Source organism: Indicator indicator, chromosome 7 (genome assembly GCF_027791375.1).
Source record: "Indicator indicator isolate 239-I01 chromosome 7, UM_Iind_1.1, whole genome shotgun sequence".
In the NCBI taxonomy this organism is placed as follows: domain Eukaryota; kingdom Metazoa; phylum Chordata; class Aves; order Piciformes; family Indicatoridae; genus Indicator; species Indicator indicator.
In genome coordinates, this window is record NC_072016.1 from 18,658,896 (window position 1) to 18,678,966 (window position 20,071).

Genomic DNA, 20,071 nt, shown 5'->3' on the forward strand with positions numbered 1-20,071 from the left:
AGAGCAGGATTGGTCTGTACCAGGTGGCTTAGAGCTGCATTTTTGGCTATCAAGTATACTCTGTTCCATTGAAGTGTATAGCCCTTTCATGAGTATTGCAACAGACTTGGGGTTATGGCCAGAATCAGATCTGCTCTTAGAGCTGATTGCATTTGTCTGGCTTGCACTTGCTTGGGAGTTACAGGGAAGAAAATTTGCAGGCCTTACTGGCCCTGTCTTTGCTGTGATGTGTGAGTCTCCCTTCTATCCCTTTTCTCCCTGAGCTCAAGACTGATTAGATATTTTCCTCCAATGACAGCTCATTGCACAGCAGATGGCCAGTTTTCCATTGCTATCTCTCAGGATGTGACTCTGCCACCCGTTATCCTGGACTCTGTGCAGCTGGCCAGTGGGTGTAGTACTGGTTGTGTCCCTGTCATGAAAAATGATGCCTTTGTTGTGTACCTGTTCCCTCTCTATATGTGGCACCACTTTTCAGCTAAGAGCTGCAGCTGTCACTAGGCTGGAAAAGCAGGAGATTGCAAACCTGGAACTACCTGACATAGCTCTGGCTACTTAATGAGCAGCCTACACGCTTCCAGAGGCCAAATGCTATTCTCAAGTCTGGCATTAATCCAGCTTGACTTTATTGTAGTGACAGTGCCTGGTCTTATCATTCTAGGTGACTGAAGACCAGGCCATATATGAGAATGTGTTGGTGGCATTCAGGAATGTGAAGACTGGGAGCCTTGGCTCTGTCACTAGGGATAGCACTTTCAGGTAATAATAACCTGGTGCTGGTATTGCTGGGTACCACTGTGTTCAGTGTCACTAGAGAAATTCCTGCTTGTCTCAAGCTCTGAATTCACAACAGGGCGCCTGAGTAGGCTAAGGGCTGGTATGTCTCTATTTAGCAGGAATAAAGCAGGTGCTGATCAGCAGGCTCAAGTCTGAATTCTGAAGAGAATTTTGAAGTATTTGTTAAAAGGAAGTGTTGGAGGAAAAGTTAGGGACATGATTAATTTAAATCAGATACTATCCTGCCATCTTGGAGAGAGGAGATATCGGAATGACCTTTCTTACCTGCCTGATTCAGAGTTTTCCTGTCCCACCATGTCTGCTGGAGTTACTCTGTCATTGGGAGCTTCATTCTTTTGAGTATTCAGGTCTTCACACTGCCACCATTCTCTGCTGTGTCCCAGTCAGGCCCTTTGTCCTTGGAGCTGCTTATTGCCTCAGGTATAATAAGTTTGGAGGCCTTGCTTAAGCCTCTTGCTTCAGGGCTCTGAAAAATAATAGAATATTGATGGGCGAACCTGGGACTGCTTCTTCCCTACCATGATGGGAACTTACTGACATGGCTATAAGGGATGCTCTCAGGTAGTTTCTTTCTGTTTGTTCCTACTCTGGAATGATTCTTGGGGTTCTTCTGCCCAGATGGAAGGTATAGTTCCTACTATACTGACAGTGACTATCCTGTTGTGAAGACTCTGAGAAACCCTGTTTATGTGGAAGTCAAAATCCTTCAGAGAACAGATCCAGATCTGATTTTGGTCCTGCACCACTGCCAAGCCACACCAAGTATCAATCCCCAGCAACAGCTGCAGTGGCCTGTTTTGGCAGATGGGTAACTTGTAGATAGCTTTGAGCTGGGGTAACGACTTGCAGTTTTTTCACTGCTGACTATTCTTCCTCAGGTGTCCTTATGCAGGGGACAATTATCTGACACAGCTGGTGCCTCTGAGTCTTGCCTCATGTGTCAGTGTGAGCTGAAATTCCCCCCCCACCAACAATAACCAGGCTAGCTCAGTCTGGAAGCAAATGAAAAGCTGTATTTACAAGCAGAGTCTAAAATCTACAATGAAATGCAATGAATATGTACAAATATACAAAATTCACGACATTCACATATATATACAATCAACAGAAAAAGCACAACCGATCTCCCTTTGCTTCCCCCCAAGGGGACCCTCCCAAAGGGGCCTCCCTCTCCCAGGAGCTTCCCCCCCAGACCCCCCTGGACAGAGAAGCAGAGTTAGTTAAGCAGAAAGTTGTTAACTTAGCTGCCAAGGTCAGTGTGTTATCTTCAGCCAGAAGAGAAGAAGAAACAGCAGCCAGACAGCCCAGCAACTGCCCCCACTGCCGAACGCAGAATGTGCCGAATGCCTACTTTGTTTTGGGTAATAGTTCTTAAACATTTCTATCTATCCAATGGAAGTGTTTAGAACAATCGTTATTTTGCTTTCTTACACCCAATAGTGACTTATTTACATTCTTTCACTTTCTCTGTTCTGAATTTTGCAAGGAAAAATTAAAAAGACAGTTTCAAACCACCACAGTCCACCCCTTCTAAACAATTCCATTGGCTGCTACTATCATTTATCTAATCTAAAATAATATCTACAACAATAGGTGAATAAAGATCATAGTCCATTCTGGCTATCTCAGATGTACATGATTCAAAAGAGTCAAATCACAGGAAAAAACAGCAAACAATTTGTTTCCTCGCAGATGGAGCGAAGAAAGGAACAGGGACTCTCAGGTGACTCACGGCTCTCATGAACTCTCCTCTTGGGCGCGATGCTGTATCTGCGCAACACTCCGAATTTAACCTCTCTCAGCCAAAGTTAGATTTCTTTGTGGAATACACTGAATTTCACCATTTTCTTGCATCACCCAATAGGTGTGACCAGGACCTTCAGCAGAAACCACCCCTCGGACAGGTTTGGCCTCTCCTGAAGGAGAAAATACCCAAACAGTTTTGCCTAACAGATTCTTTTCTCTGATAACAGGAACTCTATCACCTTCTTCCTTTCGCAACAAATCTGATTGGGCAGGTCCAGCTCGATTCACTGAACCTCTACTATTCACCAACCAGGTTGCTTGTGCTAAATGTTTCTCCCAGTTTTTCAAAGATCCACCCCCCATGGCTTTGAGAGTGGTTTTCAGCAAACCGTTGTAGCGTTCGATCTTCCCTGCAGCTGGTGCATAGTAGGGAATGTGGAATATCCACTCGATGCCGTGCTCTTTGGCCCAGTTTTTTACAAGATTGTTCTTGAAATGAGTTCCATTGTCTGACTCAATCCTCTCTGGAGTTCCGTGTCTCCACAGGATTTGTCTTTCCAGACCAAGAATGGTGTTACGTGCAGTTGCATGAGGAACTGGATAAGTTTCCAGCCATCCAGTGCTTGCCTCTACCATAGTCAGCACATACTGCTTACCAGATGGAGAACGAGGTAGAGTGATGTAGTCAATCTGCCAGGCTTCACCATACTTGTACTTGGACCATCGGTCACCGTACCACAAGGGCTTGATCCGCTTTGCCTGCTTAATAGCAGCACAAATGTCACAGTCATGGATGACTTGTGTGATAGCATCCATGGAAATGTCAATGGATCTGTCACGAGCCCATCGGTAGGTTGCATCTCTGCCTTGATGTCCTGACGAGTCATGGGCCCACCGAGCTAAGAACAGCTCACCTCGGTGTTTCCAGTCAAGATCAGGATCAAGATCAGAGTTTGTGTCCACCTGGGAAACTCTTGCAGCTAGATCTGCCTGATGGTTGTGTTGTTGTTCCTCAGTAGCTTTGCTCTTAGGAATGTGAGCATCGATGTGTCTCACTTTCACTGGGATTCTCTCAATGCGAGCAGCAATGTCTTGCCACAGATCTGCAGCCCAGATTGGCTTTCCTTTCCTCTGCCAGCCATTCTTCTTCCAGTCTTTCAGCCAACCCCACAAGGCATTGGCTACCATCCACGAGTCGGTGTAGAGATAAAGCTTTGGCCATCTCTCACGTTCAGCTATGTTAAGAGCTAGCTGGACAGCTTTTACCTCTGCAAATTGACTGGATTCTCCTTCTCCATCTCTCGCTTCTGCAACTCTGCGCGTTGGGCTCCACACTGCAGATTTCCATCTCCGCTTGTTCCCAACAAGACGACAGGAACCGTCTGTGAACAAAGCATATCTCTTTTCATCATCAGACAGATCACTGTAAGGAGGAGCTTCCTCAGCACGAGTTACTCTCTCCTCTGGAGGTTTTGCACAGCTTGTGCCTTCTGGCCAGTTTGTGATCACCTCCACCAAACCAGGCCTTTCGAGATTTCCCATTCGAGCTCTCTGTGTTATCAGAGCCATCCACTTAGACCAGGTAGCATCTGTTGCATGATGTGGTGAAGAACCTTTGCCTTTGAACATCCAATTCAGAACTGGCAATCTAGGAGCTAGAAGAAGTTGTGACTCAGTTCCAATCACTTCAGAAGCAGCTTTCACTCCTTCATAAGCAGCTAAAATCTCTTTCTCTGTTGGAGTGTAGTTTGCCTCTGAGCCTCTGTAGCCACGACCCCAGAAACCAAGAGGACGTCCTCGTGTCTCCCCTGGAGCTCTTTGCCATAAGCACCAGGTTGGACCATTGTCACTCGCGGCCGTGTACAGAATGTTCTTAATGTCTGGACCAGTTCGGACAGGTCCCAGACCCATCGCTTGGACTACCTCTCGCTTGATCTGGTCAAAGGCTGCTTGTTGCTCAGGACCCCATTGGAAACTGTTTCTCTTTCGAGTCACATCATAGAGAGGTTTCACAATCTGACTGTATCCAGGAATGTGCAGTCTCCAAAATCCCACTATGCCTAGGAAGCGCAGAGTTTCTTTCTTGTTGATGGGATTTGCCATGGTGGAGACTCTGTTTATCACATCCATTGGGATGTGACGGCGACCATCTTGCCACCGCACTCCCAGAAACTGGATTTCTCTGGCAGGTCCTTTCACCTTGTCTCGCTTGATAGCGAAACCAGCTTGCAAGAGAATGTCAAGGATTTTATTACCTTTCTCGAAGACTTCTTCAGCAGTCTCACCCCAGACGATGATGTCATCGATGAACTGAATGTGTTCTGGAGCTCCACCTTTCTCCAAAGCATCATGGATCACTGCATGGCAGATGGTTGAACTGTGAATCCACCCCTGGGGCAAACGATTGAATGTGTACTGAATGCCTCTCCAGGTGAAAGCAAACTGAGGCCTGCATTCCTCTGCTATGGGAATAGAGAAGAAAGCATTAGCAATGTCTATGGTAGCATACCATTTGGCCTGCTTGGATTCCAGCTCATATTGGCACAGCTGCACTCATGGGTGGAGTTACTTCATTCAAGGCACGGAAATCAACTGTCAGACGCCACTCTCCATTCTGCTTTCTCACAGGCCAGATTGGACTGTTGAAAGGTGAATGAGTTTTGCTGATGACCTTCTGACTCTCCAACTGACGAATCAAGTTTTGAATGGGCACCAAAGAGTCACGGTTGGTTCTGTATTGTCTGTGATGCACAGTTTGAGAAGCAACCGGCAGCTTTACATCCTCTATCTCATGTTGTCCCACAACTGCAGATTCATCTGAAAGCTCAGGTCTAATGGACAACTTCAATTTTCCTCCATCAATTTCTACAGTTGCTATTCCAAAAGCCCATTTGTAACCCTTAGGGTCTTTAAAACGCCCTTCTCTCAGAAAGTCAATTCCCAAAATACAAGGTGCATTAGGACCTGTTACAATAGTATGTTTCTTCCACTGCTTCCCAGTTAAACTTATGTCAACCTCTATCTTAAACAACTCTTGAGATCCACCAGTGACTCCCTGAATAGTTATAGATTCTCCCCCTTGATAATTTGATGGTATTATGGTGCACTGAGCTCCTGTGTCAACCAAGGCCCTGTACTTCTGAAATTTTGAAGTGCCAGGCCACTGGATGTACACATCCCAATAGATTCTGTTATCTCCATTATCCCTTACCTCCCCCTGGCGGAAGGCAGGGCACCCCTAATGGTGGGGATTACCTCCACATGTACAGCCGGCACAATGTCCAGCACCAGAATTAGGATCACTGTTGGAGCTATCAGAGTTGTTCTGGGAAACTGAGGAAGCGACAGCTACCCTCCTGGTATTGCTACCTCGGGATCTGCCCCTCTGCAGCTCCCGTAACCTCTTGAAAAGATCAGAAGTTGGTTGACCATCCCATCTGTTCATGTTCTCACCAAACTGATCACGCAGAGTTATCCAGATACTGCCACGTGATTGCCTCTGCTGTCTGTTTTGGTTTGACCTATTCTGGAATGGCCTTCTTGGAGCACGTCTGTTCCTAACAGCTGAAACTTGTATCCATCTGGAGGAAGAGGAATCAGAATCATCCCCCTTCATCAAGTTGGATATGGAGGTTTTAAGTTCCTCCTTCAGCTCTTTCATGCAATTCTCCATCTTTCCAGACAGAGTTTCAATGGCTGAAACCAAAGAAGTACGTGCAAGACTATCCTCCAACTGCCTCATTTGGTCAGTGAAATGGCCAACAGTAGGAGGTGCTCCACCATAATTTCTTGCCACAATCCTGCTTGCCAGAATAGTAGCATAATTAGGAGGAGCAAGCTTAATGAGCTTTTTGGCAAGGCCTGTTCCAACAGGAATTTCATCAGGATTCAGAGTCTTATGATCTCCATACATTACTTCTCTCACAGCAAACTCTCTCAGACGCTTGATTCCCTCAGCTATTGTGGTCCAAGGCTTAGGGTTCCATGGTAAATCATCTCTGCTGGGGTACCTCAGCGAGACTGCCAGTAGGAGGCGTGCCCACAGAGAAACTTTACCAATGCACTTGCCTAGGTGCCTGTCTATGCCTGTATCCTTTGAGAGCATCCCCAACTGAGAGGCCGACTTGTCACCTACCACCAATGCTGGGGCTCCCATATCAAAACACCTGGCTAGCCAAGACAGGACTGGCTCATTATCTCCTCTGATGTAATCCTTCCTCACATGTCTAATTTCCTGTCTGGGTGCATTAGCTGACTGTATGTCATCCTCATCCTCATCATCATCATCATCCTGAGGTCGCTGTCCCCATAATCCTATTTTAATCCTCCGTTGAATTTCTTTGAGTTCAGAGGCACTACCAGCAGTTGCTAATCTACCAGGGTCTACATCCTGACCTACATCTCCATCATCCATGTGGGGTCTCAAGAGGTCTACCAGAGTTTTAAGGCTAACCCTCTCTTCCTCATCAGAAGGATCTTTCTTAACAGAGGGACCCTGAGTAGAAGGACCCTCATCTCCATCTGCACCATCTCCTGCAGCATCTGCATCTCCTTTACGCTTTCTGGTTACAGTGGCCACCAAATTTACTGGCTTGGTTTTCACATTCACAGCAGAGTTGGAAGAGCAAGTAGCCTTATGTCTTTCTTGACACAGTGCTATCAGTAGCCATATGATTATTCCAAGAAGCAACAAAAAATTAAGGCAAGCACAAGATATCTAGGGTACCACTGGTTCCAAGGACCCTCTGTAGTTGTAAGAGGAGTAACAAACTCATATGTGTCTGCTAGCAGATCCATAGTTGAGTTACCATAGCTTCTTAGCCCAATAAGACCACAACAGAATTCACCAACATTCAGTAACTTGTTCTTAACCCAAAGAAATGACTTATATGCCACATATCTCACAATCTTGTCTATCATGCAGGAAACAGCCCATCTGTAGACAATCACACTGATAACAGAGGAAATAAAATTACTCAAAATCCAAAACAGCTTCATTTTGCTTCCTAATCTGAGCAGAAATAAATCAAACAAGCAATCGAGCCCCGAGTTGGAGCGCCAAAAATAAAAAGTGTGTCGGTGTGAGCTGAAATTCCCCCCCCACCAACAATAACCAGGCTAGCTCAGTCTGGAAGCAAATGAAAAGCTGTATTTACAAGCAGAGTCTAAAATCTACAATGAAATGCAATGAATATGTACAAATATACAAAATTCACAACATTCACAAATATATACAATCAACAGAAAAAGCACAACCGATCTCCCTTTGCTTCCCCCCAAGGGGACCCTCCCAAAGGGGCCTCCCTCTCCCAGGAGCTTCCCCCCCAGACCCCCCTGGACAGAGAAGCAGAGTTAGTTAAGCAGAAAGTTGTTAACTTAGCTGCCAAGGTCAGTGTGTTATCTTCAGCCAGAAGAGAAGAAGAAACAGCAGCCAGACAGCCCAGCAACTGCCCCCACTGCCGAACGCAGAATGTGCCGAATGCCTACTTTGTTTTGGGTAATAGTTCTTAAACATTTCTATCTATCCAATGGAAGTGTTTAGAACAATCGTTATTTTGCTTTCTTACACCCAATAGTGACTCATTTACATTCTTTCACTTTCTCTGTTCTGAATTTTGCAAGGAAAAATTAAAAAGACAGTTTCAAACCACCACACCTCAGGACTACTGTTCCCCTCTCATTACCAGTGTTTCACCCTCTACACATTCACCTTTGTGGATGCTACTGCCCTAGCTTCCTATTGAGGACAATTAATGTTTGTGAGCAATAGGAACCTCTGCACAGTTGAAACCCTTGCCCTTCTGGAGGGGGATGTGTGTTGGGGCAAAGACTCCTGGGGAAAATCTCCTCCTGCAACAGGAGATTAGAGGTTGATATAAGAAGCTTTATTCTCTGAAACAAATGTGGTAGAGATAAGATGCATCATCGGAGGGGTATGACAGAAAATGAGTCTGCTGAAAGGGGAGATCTGCTTAAGCAACGGCTAGCTAGCTTGCTGCCTAAGCTGCTCTGTTGAACCAGTTTGGAGTGTGTGCTCTAACTATGCTAAACAATATTCTCTAAACTAAATTTCTTGGGCAAAATTACTTGGAAATAGCTTTTGGTAGCTGGGAAGAATTTGGGCTCTGAATCTCATGAGCTTCTAAGCAGTTAAATCACATGAATTTCACTATGCATTGTACTGTTTGGTCGGTGTTCCTGGGATCAATTAATATTCAAAACTGGTTCTAGCTGTACATAAGCAGGGGTCATAGTGTGGTGGTGTCCCAGGTGACAGAAGTTCTGTAACGCTAGATCTGACTAAGTTTGAACGTGTGTAATAAAGGTATCAAAGCTGGCTTGCAGCAGGCAGCAGAGGGCTCCAAGGCTACAGCCTGTACTTGAAGCAAGCCGAAGTAATCTTTCTGCCTTCTCCCTTCTGTGACCACGTGCACTGGAACTGTCTGAAATGGAGTTAACCTTCCCCATAGCAGCCTATATGTTACTGTGTCTTGGATTTGTGGCTAAAACAGTGTTGAGAACACACCAATGTTGTAACTATTCTCTGAAAAGTGGTTGAACAGCACCAAGGTACTTTCTCCTCCTCTGTTTCTTAGTCCCAAATGAGAAGGCATGGGGTAGGCTAGAAGCTGGGAGGCAATGCAGCTGGGACAGCTGAGCCAAATTGGCCAAAGGGCTACTCCATGTTCTGTGATGTCATGCTCAGCAGTAAATGCTGGAGGACTTTGTCTTCCAATGTAGCTAAGTCTGGCTTGGCACCAGTCTGCTTGTGCGACTGGGGTCGGTGATTTGCTTTTGCATCATTTGTGTGTTGGTTTCACTCTTCCCTCTCCTCCTCTCCTCCTGTTATCAAACTGTCTTTATCTCTTCAGCCATGGATTTTCTTGCTTTTACCCTTCCTATTCTCTTGCCAGTCGTTGAGGACAGGGTAAAGGGAATGAGGCAGTGGCTTTATGGATGCGTAGCCTTCCTAATGATGCTGCATGTGAACCTACATCCCTTGCTCTGGAAACAAAAAAGGGCAGGTGAGGGTTTGTTTGGATGTTGTTTGTTTGTTTTTCTTTTGTTTTTCTGAGGATGAGAATAGGGAAAGTACATTCCAACTGAAAAAAAAAAAGGGGTCAAGGGCCTAAGTGGTTTGAAATTCAGGAAGAAAAATGCAAATGATTTAAAGATTAATCATAAATCCTCCTGTGCAAGCAGACAGTTAGGAGTCTTCTGAAATCTTGGATTAAAGCTGATTTTATGCCATTGTTCCATTAACAGTACCATGGATGTGCTTTCTTGATGAGAAGTAAAACTTGCTGTTCTGAACATTAGTGTGGTGTGATCAGTTACAGCACCTGAGCAGGATCATTCTTCGCTTCCTGAGGTCCTAGACAAAACAGTTCAGCGAACCTCTCCTGATGGTCTTCACCACCCCCTTTCCTGCCCAGGCTAGGGGAGCTCTGATGCTTGCACTCAAACTGAGATCCCATTATAACTGATGGAGTAGTCCTTGGGCAAGTACTCTTGAGGGGAAACAAAAACGTGTGTGGGCTTTGTTTTGGTTTATTTTATTTTTAATTTTTTTTCCCCCACAGGCTTGAATAGAAATTCCCCCTGTTAAAAGACAGGAGAAAAGTTTATCATACTGCTCAGGGGACTTTAAAGGGGAAGAGAAGCTCTTGGAAAATGGAAGCTTCCAAGCAAAGAATAGTATCTCAGATGATATAGCAGATATTGTTCTATTTAACTAGCTTCTGCCAATTCTGTGTGACTGGAAGGTGTTAACAGGTGGCAGGAACTGTTTTTTAATTCCTTTCTTACTCCCACAAGAAATTTCAGGAATCATCTTACAATGTTTTTATTTTTCCAGCAGAACTGCTTTTACCTGCTCCTTCCAGGATAAACAGTGCTCTTACTCTTGCCTGCTTTTAAAATCAGAAGAAAAGATAAGACTTCTCTAGGTTGTATGGTGGGAGGGTGAAGACCACAGGCTGGAAAAATCATCAGCTGGACATAGGTCAAACAGCCTCCTCCTTTAAGGAGTGCCTCTTTCAACTAAATGACCTGGTACAGGTGGAGCTTTCTCGGCGAAAGCAGAGAGTAAACTCTTCATGTACTGTATGAAAAGTCTTTAGCAGCTGTCTGTAATGTTAATTAACAGGGCAATTAGAGGAGTAATATAGACCACACCTTTTCAGTACACTGGGCAGGGTGTTCTGGCACTGCTCTTAACTATGTGTGCTAGCCAAGATCTAAACACCTTCCTGCTATCTGCTGGAGTCTTCCCGTGCTTCAGTGAGGCAGACAAATACTTGCTTAAAGAGGTTAGATCCTTCTGTGGAGAGGCTGAAGGGGCTAGGAGAGAAGCAGCTCAGCTGCTCCCTGCTGTCCTCCACAAACTGTCCCAAAGTGGTAGGGAGCTCTGAGCATGTAGTCTCTGGGCATCATGCTGGGACTACCCCTTCCTGTGCAGAGCTGGATCTTGGTGTAATGGACCTGCATGACTGCATGAAGTGACAGGTGGAGGTGGGTGAACAGGGAAGTGAACTTACCCACTCTGTAGGAATTTTTGTAACCTTAAGGCTTGCTATGTGGTGTGTAGCAGGAGGGGAAGGGCACAAACAGCAGTGGGATATGAGTTGCTTTTGTGAAGCACAAGCACAAGGTGGCAGCTGGGCCACATGGACGTTTCCTCTTCTGGTGCATTGTGCCCATTTTTCTAGCCTATTCTCCTCTAGTGATTAGTGCCTTTCATTGCTCCTTTTCCCTACAAATTTCTGTCCTGCCCTCTTTAGTTGGGACTCACTTATTTGACTTTGCTTTCTTTTGAGTAATTGCATGTGACTTCTTGTGTCAGCACCCTCTTCAGCTTCACTCTATACTGCTTGGTTATATGGCTGAACCGAATGTGTCTTTGGTTGCTGTAGACATTGGCTTAGACTCCTGCAGGTGAAGGAAAGCTGCCCTGTCCAGGAGAGTTCTGTGGGCTGTGAATGAAGGAGAAGTTGAGGAAAAGCAGCCCTGAGGCCAGCCAGCACCTGTCAGGTGAGGCTGTTGTGCAGTGTTGCTAATTAACCCCCCAGATTTTCAGAAAGAAACCCTGGTGCTGAGCATCAGCACGCTTTGTCCCCTTCACCCTTCTCTCTGGAAGTGCTATGTGCTGCCCTGCCTGCCCACTCTGTCGCTTTGGAGGCAAAGCCTGTCAACAGCACCTAATACAGGGCTGCTCAAAATGAACATAAGGGTGACGAGACACTGGAACAGGTTGCCCAGGGAGGTGGTGGAAGCCCCATCCTTGGATGTTTTTAAGGCCAGGCTGGATGTGGCTCTGGGCAACCTGATGTAGTGTGAGGTGTGGAACTAGATGATGCTTGAGGTCCCTTCCAACCCTGACAATTCTGTGAACATCCACACTTGGTCTTACCTGACCTTTCCAAAGGCTCTCTTTGCCCTCTGGATCTTTGAGAACAGCACCAGCCTCAGAATTAACCAAAATTCCTCCTTTGCCAGAGCTGAAGAAGTTCTTTAAACACTTGGAGGTAACAATTCATTTCTTGACCAGCTATGCTTGCCTGAAACCTTAAATGCATGGCAGTTCCTATAATACAACCCAGGTCTTCATTAATAAAATATCTGAAAACAATTATCTGTAATAGTGATGCTTTTATTAAATTTCTTATGCTTGTATTACATTGCATCCTGGAGTGGAGAACTATACAGTATGTTACATGTTATAAATATATTTATTTTTGGAAATACATGGATATATTTCATATAATGCTGTAATATGCATACTAGTTCATATTAAACAAATAAAACAAATACAAAACATAGCAAAATATAATGTGAAAGAGAAGGGGGGGGGGAAATACCAGTTCATGATGCCATGTCTTTAAAACACTTCAGTTTGCACTGATTCACATTCCTTAGCCTCTGTAAAGCTGGAGGGATAATGGAGGGTGTAAATTAATGGAGGATTTCAGTCCCCTGTATTTATGGAGAGATACAGACTATTCATAGAATAATCAAGTGTTAAATCTTTCTAGCTTTGGATAAAGCTAGCAAGATATACAGTGAATAACCAAGTCCCACAGCAGCAGCTATAACTGAAACATGAAACATAGCACCTACTTTATGGTGCTAACTCTGAGTCAGCACAGACCTTTTCCAGACATGGGTTTGTTTCTTGGGGTTTGGGTGGGGTTTTCTTTAATTTTATTTTCACTTTTGTTTTCTTTTTCTCCTTTCTGAGATGCAACAGTAACAACCTTTCTAAAGAGTACTTGGAGAACAAGGCTTTGACTGCTGCCTTCACTAACCCCTGCAAAATACAGATGCCCTGCCAGAGTGTGGTTCAGGTGCATTGAATTTCATAGAAGATCCTGTTCTGGTTTTGATGACTCCAAGGGCTCCAGCTGAACAAGGAGAAAGCCTCTATTACTGGAAGCCTAAGTTTGCTGAAGTTGATACCATTCCTGCTAGCTTCTCAAATCTTGGTTCTCAGACAAGTTTGGATTGGGGAGGGATTTTTAAACAGCATTTGCTTGATTTGCAATTATATTGTAATTTAGAGATTAGAGTAATCTTTTAACACAAGGCAAAGTGGGTTTATTTAAATCTTTGCTCTTGTATTAATTATTGTGCCTAGTACCAGTAGGAGCTGGTGTGTAGAGACCATTGACACCATGGGACCTTTGGAAGTATGCACTGACTGTCCCTTGAGTCTGGAATCAGTGGACATGTGATGATAAGGCTGCCACCAAATATGGCCATAATATTAGAGCTGTTAGTGTGGCCTAAAAGAGCAGCAGCTTAAAAAGGTTGTATCTGAGTAACTCTCCCTTGCAGCTCTGCTCTCCTTCTTTGCTTTTCCCGGCAGAGCACAGGCTGAGCCATACAGCAGTATCATTACCCCACTTACAGCCTCAGGCTCCCACCTACGCAGCTAGAGGACTTTTAAGTTACAAGCAGGAATTCAGACCTGGTTCCCCACCCAAAAAATTGATAGTCCAAGAGCTGGGCCACCTGGCAAAGCTGAGGTGTTGCCTTGGATGCACCCTCCAGCTTCTGGAAAGGCTGGTTCCTGCAGTGCTCCTCACTCCAGTCTCTGCAATGAACCTGCATGATGCCAGCTTCTGTGTGGCAATAGAATCAAGGAGTCTCTACAGAAGGACCAGGCACACGAGGTCCTGTGGTGGATGCAGGGTGGATGCAGTGTGGATGCAAGAATGGCCTTGTAGGAAGTTCTGTCTTTAAAAACTTGGTTTTCATGTTGGATTCCAGTAAAATGGTGTAGTTGGCCAGATGTAGTTCTGAAGGAAGAAGCTGTGTTGGGGAAGAAGTTGTGTTGGGGACGAGCAAAGACTGCAGCTCAACTCACCCATCCCACCTCCCTTAAGAGGCTGTCATTCTAACACACACTTCTGCAATGGGCAAAGAGTCCCTGGCACTCTTCTAGATGCTGCTATGTCCTTAAGCTTTAGTTTAAGCTGATTTCAGCTGAAGAAGAACCCCTGAAAGCAGCAATACTTTAAATGCTTCAAGGTTTCAGGTAACTCTGTTTCTAACCCAGAGAGGAGAAAGAATTTCCAAATCTTACTTACAAGCCTTTGTTGGTTATGTTGCGAAGATGCTAACAGCAATTTCATTTCTGGCTTGGCTTTTGTAAGTATACTTCAGATTCAGCAGCTAAGCTGTATATAGCTCAGCTGTATCTATCCACAGACCCTTCTCGACGTCCCCCTTCCCTCTTTCCAACACTCAAATAAAAGTTGCTCTGCTGTCAACTGTAGGATGCAGGCTGCATGAAGTAATCCCAAGTAACCCCAAGGTTCTCAAGTTGGAGTCCGTTCATGTTTCCACTTCGTCTTTCTGAAAGAGGAACATGCAATGAATGTGAGACGTTATAAAGGGTTTCTCTGGGGTTAACTAACCATGGTTTAAGTTGGGAAGATGGAGGACAAGGCTGAGGCTGGTTCTATTTTAGTCTCGATTATGGGTAGACTGTCTCTTTCCCCAGATACTTGCTAGCTTATTTGGGAGTCTCCTGACTGCACTTAATGAGTTTGCTGCTGAACTTGTAAAAAGGCTACATGATGTAGCTTATATGACGACAGACACCTTAAAAGTGTGGTTACATTGCTTTTTGTTAAATACAATTGGGGACCATTAAAATTAAGGTATATGGACCAGTCCTCAGCTGGCATAAATCCATATAATTTGAACTTCAAAAATCTGACCTGTGCTGAGAAGAAGCAAAAAAACCCCACCTCTACCCACAAAGAAACACATGCTGCTTCACTTATTTTACCTTGTTCCATTTGACCTGGGTTATCAGAAGGGCCATATATTTTCATTCTTTGCATTTTGCCCCAGAACAATCATGGAGTTCCTCTCAGTTTTCCTCAGCTCTGAAGGCAAAATATCTGGCCTTAACAAATGGAAAAACACAATTGAAGTTGACAGCGGTTAGAATCCCCGGCTGTGTTTTTAGCATTAGTATGTTGTGTGTATGTACCCAACACCCACACTGCACCCAAAGCAGCTTCTCCTTCAGTCTGAAATTACAAAGCAGGTGCTGGCCAAATATTTATGGCAGCATCAAACAAACACACACATAAAAAACCAAACCAGGCAAATGAAAAAAAAGCCACTATCAAAAAACCACCAACAAACAAACACCCAACCCACCACCCCTGCCCTGACAAAAACCCTACAAAACACAGCATGGCCTCACACTGTAATGGATGAACATAAACATCATTATGTTTGGAACAACCAGTGTTTTCTGCCTAGCTGGAAGTGAGAGGGAGAGAGTGGTGGGTGAAGGTCACAGGGAAGTTAAAAATTCTGGCCTGAAGTAGTAGGTAGGATATGAGGTGGTCTGAAGAACAACACTAAGGTAGCTGCTGCGGACCATCTCCAGCTTAATTTTTTGTTTGTTATTTCTTACATGTAATTGAAATAAGCGTAATACATCCTGTTTGTTTATAATGGGTTAGTTCAGGCCTCTAGGACTTACAAAAGACAAATCTTTTGGAACACTTTTTTAAACAGCAGGTATTTTGAAAAGCTGTGTTTTGGTGATGGTGGGTTTTGGGGGTTTTTTTGCTTGTTTGGGTTTTTGTTTGTTTGTTTGTTTGTTCCTTTGGTTTTTTCATGCAATATTTCAATAGCTATTCATTTCAGGTCTTTGCTTTGAAAATTTTTTCAGTTCAACGTCCTGACTGATGTAGTGCAAACTCTATTTTGCCAGCATTAATCTGTTTGTAACCTTAATATTGCAGGACTTTTTGTTCACTTCTGAATTCTTTTACAAACTGTGCTTCAGTATTACCCTTTGATTCTTTGGCTGCTTCTCCACTGTGAGCACAAACATCCCCCTTGTGAAGAGCAGTATTCAGACCTGGGTCTGAGGCTCTAGGGCCCTTTTTAGCCTTTGCTGTACAATACTGAAGATGGAATTTTCTAATTCCTGTCCTCTTAACTTACTTCACCCTTACCACAAAGTAGTCATTATGCAGCAGCCACCTTTTGGTGGCTGTCAAACTGAAACTAGCATCCTTACCATGAAACATACACCATAATTTGAGGTTAGCTCATTCCCACGCAGCTGCATTAAAGCTGCAGCTCCTTTAGATACACAGGTGGGTGTGCCTGCGAAGGAATGCAAGTCTGAGATTGCCCAAAGCTTCCCAGATTAGATCCTGCCCTGCAAAGGGGTTTGGGATAGCATCAGAAAGATCCTGAGCACAATTGCTTTCATTGAGATGGCTGCCTCTGTATCTCTGCCAGGGCTGGAACAACTGCTGGGCCAGTCTGCTTCCTGGCAGCAGCCATGGCAAGCAGCAGGAGACTAGGTCTCTGTCTGTTTGTCCTCAAAGGGAGCTAGGGAAAGTAAGGAAAAAGTATGTGAAAGTGCTAATGTGCTCCTCCTTGACCCTGGATTTTTGGGAATTGCTTGTAACACCGTTCTAGCCTGAGACATCTTCACCCATTTAACAATGTTGGATGAAGTGGCAATGTACAGGCAATAAATTGATCAAGGTAGGCTCTTGCAGAATTTACAGCCCAGCATTCACAGGCCAGGCTGGTTCCTCCTTACTGTTGTAGGCAGCATCAGACTGTAACTGTTTAACAGGGGTAAGCATTTGACCTGATGATGCTTCACTATCATCTAAGAACAGGTTTCTCTCACTAAAACCAGCCACAGTGGAAAAGCAAAAGGTTCCTGTCTTGGGGAGGGGGGGTCGTCTGAGCTGAAAGTAAGTTCCTTGTTCTTTGTGGAGTGATCATTCTGCAACGATTCAGGGAAAAACTCTGCTTTTCCTGCCACAGGTCAGATCCAGGTTCATGTGCTATTTAAGCTTATAATACCATAATCAAGTTATTCATTGGCTTTGCACAAAACAGACATTTCTTTGGAGGAGGAAACGTTTTAGGAGGAAAAAGAAAATTAAATGAAAACCTGAACCTTTGTAGAACAATATATGACAAACTACCAAGTCTTGTGCCAGACCTTGGCAAGCCCTCTTCTCTCCCACTGGAAGAATGAAGTTCTCTCTCCGCTATGAGGATTCTTTTGTGGATGTTTAAAAAAAAAAAAAAAAACAAAAAACAAAAAACCAAAACAAAATAGAAACAACAAAACCAAACCCAAACAAAAAACAACAACCAAGCCAACAGAGAAGAAAAACAAGACAACTGCCCTGGAACAGATCGTTCATCAAATGCAGAGTGGGAGCATGAAAGGGGATTTGCTTTGACCTAGTTACAAAAACAAAGAGACTTTTTCTAATTGCTGAAATGACTCAAGTGGGACTGGGTGTCAAAAGCAATAAATCTCTGCTTCCTTCAAACCAAGCTCCAACTTGTTGCCAGCTCAACACCTTGGGAGATATCTTTGAGCCCAAGAAAGCCTGGATAAGGAAAAGCCAGCCAATGCCATAATGCTTGTATGTACAAACAGGACCAGAAGCCCGGACAAACACATTTCATAAATTATGATAAAGAGAGTGGCTTTAAATGCTTTGCCAAAAGCTGCAGACAAGCAAGACTTTCTTGCTTTACAACCCTGTTCAGCAGCATTTGCGGGGCTGTCATTGATTCACTAAGCCTAAAGGAGTCAACTACCTGCCCAAAATGCCATAAGAGCAAGGTGCTTTTCCAGGCACCAGTGAAAAGGCCAGTGTCAGTGAATTGCTGTTACAGGCTGTGGAGTAAAAAGAGTAAGGACAGATACACGCAGGGCTGGGGAATAAGAGCTAGAAAGCAGAAGAGGAAATAGAGGGAGATAAGGGGTATGAGTAGAGGTATGGGCTTTATGCAGATGTACAAAGTTAATGAAAGAGAAGACTATTCATCAGCTACAGAAAGCGGCCTGGAAAAATCAGAATACAAGATTTCTGGGGCTGCCCAGTTAAAACCAGGTAAAAAAACTCATCCATTTGGTATCTTGTCATACAGGACTTCCACGACAGTAGTAGTTGTCCAATGTCTGTGTGAAAATAGCAAAGCTATTTCTGTTAGGAGCTGCTGTGGTGGGCCTTCATTAGAATTACATTGACTTAACCAGCTGGAGGACCTAGCCTGCAGTTCTCAGGTGGTGAGCACTGGCAGTGTCCTCAGTGCTGCAGAAAAAGGGCCAAGTGAAAGGTTACTTTGGAAGGACTTTGCTGAAGCCCAAATAAAGTCTTAGTTCTATTCAGGTTTAAATGGAAGGTTCACAAGAGTTTGTGAGTTGTATTTTTTCCCCAGCTGGTTCACCACCTATTTTAGATGGAACTGTTTGATCTTTCTGCTTTGTGTTTCTTTCAGTTTCCTAAACAATAGGAGGAAGCTCGCCTGTTAGGTGCGCTTGGGCCACAACCAAGCTTTTCCCAGCTGGAAAAATCATTCCATGAACTACAGGCTTTTCCACACACACACACACCCCGCCAGCTGTAACTACAAGATTCCCAGTTCCCTTATGCATTTTGTAAGGTAGGTAGAGGTAAGGGGAACAATGGAAAATTCCTGAGTGCTTAAACAACTGCTGTTTCCCCACCTTCTAAAACCTGAGGAGGGCTTAAGCACATTTGAGCTGTTCCTCTCAAGGTTACTGAGACCTCAGCTGAAAAAACAGAAGTGCTCAGTTCCGTGTAGTACTCCTGCTTTGGTGAGTAAGATACCCAGGCTCTTCCTGTTACCTGATTATATACACAAATGCCCCAAATTCACCAGGGCAGCTGGGAGGACTTGGCAAGTGCAGAGGGAATATCTGTGCAAGGGTTATCTGGCAGCACTTGTCATCACCTTAGAGGGATATGCATCACACAGCATAGCTCAGAGGCCAGAATGTAGACAAATGCCCAGGGGATGAGCATGGATCTCTTAATGGAAATGAGACCTCATGATTGATCCAAATGTTAATCTAATGCAACATGCAGGTCCCATCCATGAGCACATGCTCAGCAGACTTCATTTCCCCTTCCTCTGACAGGAAACCTTCCAGCTCATCCTGACTGTCCCACTCTATCACCCATAGGGTGCAGTATAGGTTCCACTGGATGAAAGGTATGAAAGTGGATAGAGGAGAGTTGCAATGCTTAGGAGAGAGCAGAATGACAATTAGGCTATAGAATGGCTCTGACCATTGTCAACATCTTTTTATGCTGTTGGAGATATGCACCTTATTTTAGGGAACCTAATGTTTCCGTTACTCTCACACAGGTAACATCATCCAGTTGGAATCTTAGAGCACCTGGGCGCAAAGGAAGCAAATTGCTGTGCTGGCCAGGACTACCATATGCAATGGAGAAAAAAGGAGGGGCCTTCTCCAGCCAGCAACAACCAGAGAGAAATCTCCCACCACCTCCTCCCAACACTAAGTGACAATTTCCCCTAGCCATGCCTTACCTGTACAACTGTGGGCAGGACCTCTTCAGAGCAGCAGAGGACAGCCCCAGCTTGTTTTGGTTTCTCAGCCGTGTCTTCCTCATAAGATCTCTCATTCTGCCCCAAGTATGGCTCTCACTCTAGGGAGAAAAAACAAACCACTGCTTGAAGGACCAAAGGCTAGTTGGTGACAGACCTCATATGGCCAACATATAATACTTTGGGGTATTCCAGGGTGGCATGAAGAGAGGAGCTTCTTTATTTCAGACAGATAAGAGTCTGGTCACATAAAGTAACTTTTAACACCCTGCAATGCACCTGGTGGCCAGCCTGTACCTGTACAGGGCAAAATAAGACAGTCACTAATACCATCCCCTTTGTATTTTGTTTGGTAACTTTTCTGTGTCTAGGACCCTGCCGCTTTTTCTGAAGGGGTTTCAGAGCATGAAGGCACTTCACTGGTGAGTGCTGAGTAGCTGCCTAAAGGCACGTTTCACCTCATTGTTATACTGTACGAAACAAAAAATCGGTTTTGTTTCCTACCTACTTACATGCACCCAGGGGCGGCTTTACAACAACAACGAAAAAAAACAGAAAACCAGCTCAACACCCTTCTCCCTTCTATTAGGCCAGGTGCATTGGTAATAGCTCTTTTCAAGGTGGT

At 44.5% G+C, this 20,071-nt stretch overlaps 2 protein-coding genes across 2 annotated transcripts in view; one reads left to right on the forward strand and one right to left on the reverse strand.

The window, feature by feature from the left end:
• Positions 1-291: 291 nt before the first annotated feature.
• LOC128968284 (zona pellucida sperm-binding protein 4-like) lies at positions 292-8,288 on the forward strand. The gene is given in 7 exon segments (XM_054382696.1): positions 292-452; positions 454-493; positions 662-759; positions 1,076-1,218; positions 1,417-1,606; positions 1,677-1,735; positions 8,206-8,288. Coding segments are annotated over 7 exon segments (774 nt in total).
• Positions 8,289-12,197: 3,909 nt separating this feature from the next.
• The window catches only part of LOC128968285 (uncharacterized), a 33,140-nt gene continuing 25,266 nt past the window's right edge, over positions 12,198-20,071 (reverse strand). Inside the window, exons 7-9 of the mRNA XM_054382697.1 lie at positions 19,429-19,547; positions 14,843-14,962; positions 12,198-14,403 (exon numbers count right to left, since the gene is read on the reverse strand). Of these exons, the coding sequence (XP_054238672.1) occupies positions 14,866-14,962; positions 19,429-19,547 (216 nt within the window). The 3' untranslated portion in view covers positions 12,198-14,403; positions 14,843-14,865. The remainder of the gene's footprint in view (positions 14,404-14,842; positions 14,963-19,428; positions 19,548-20,071) is intronic.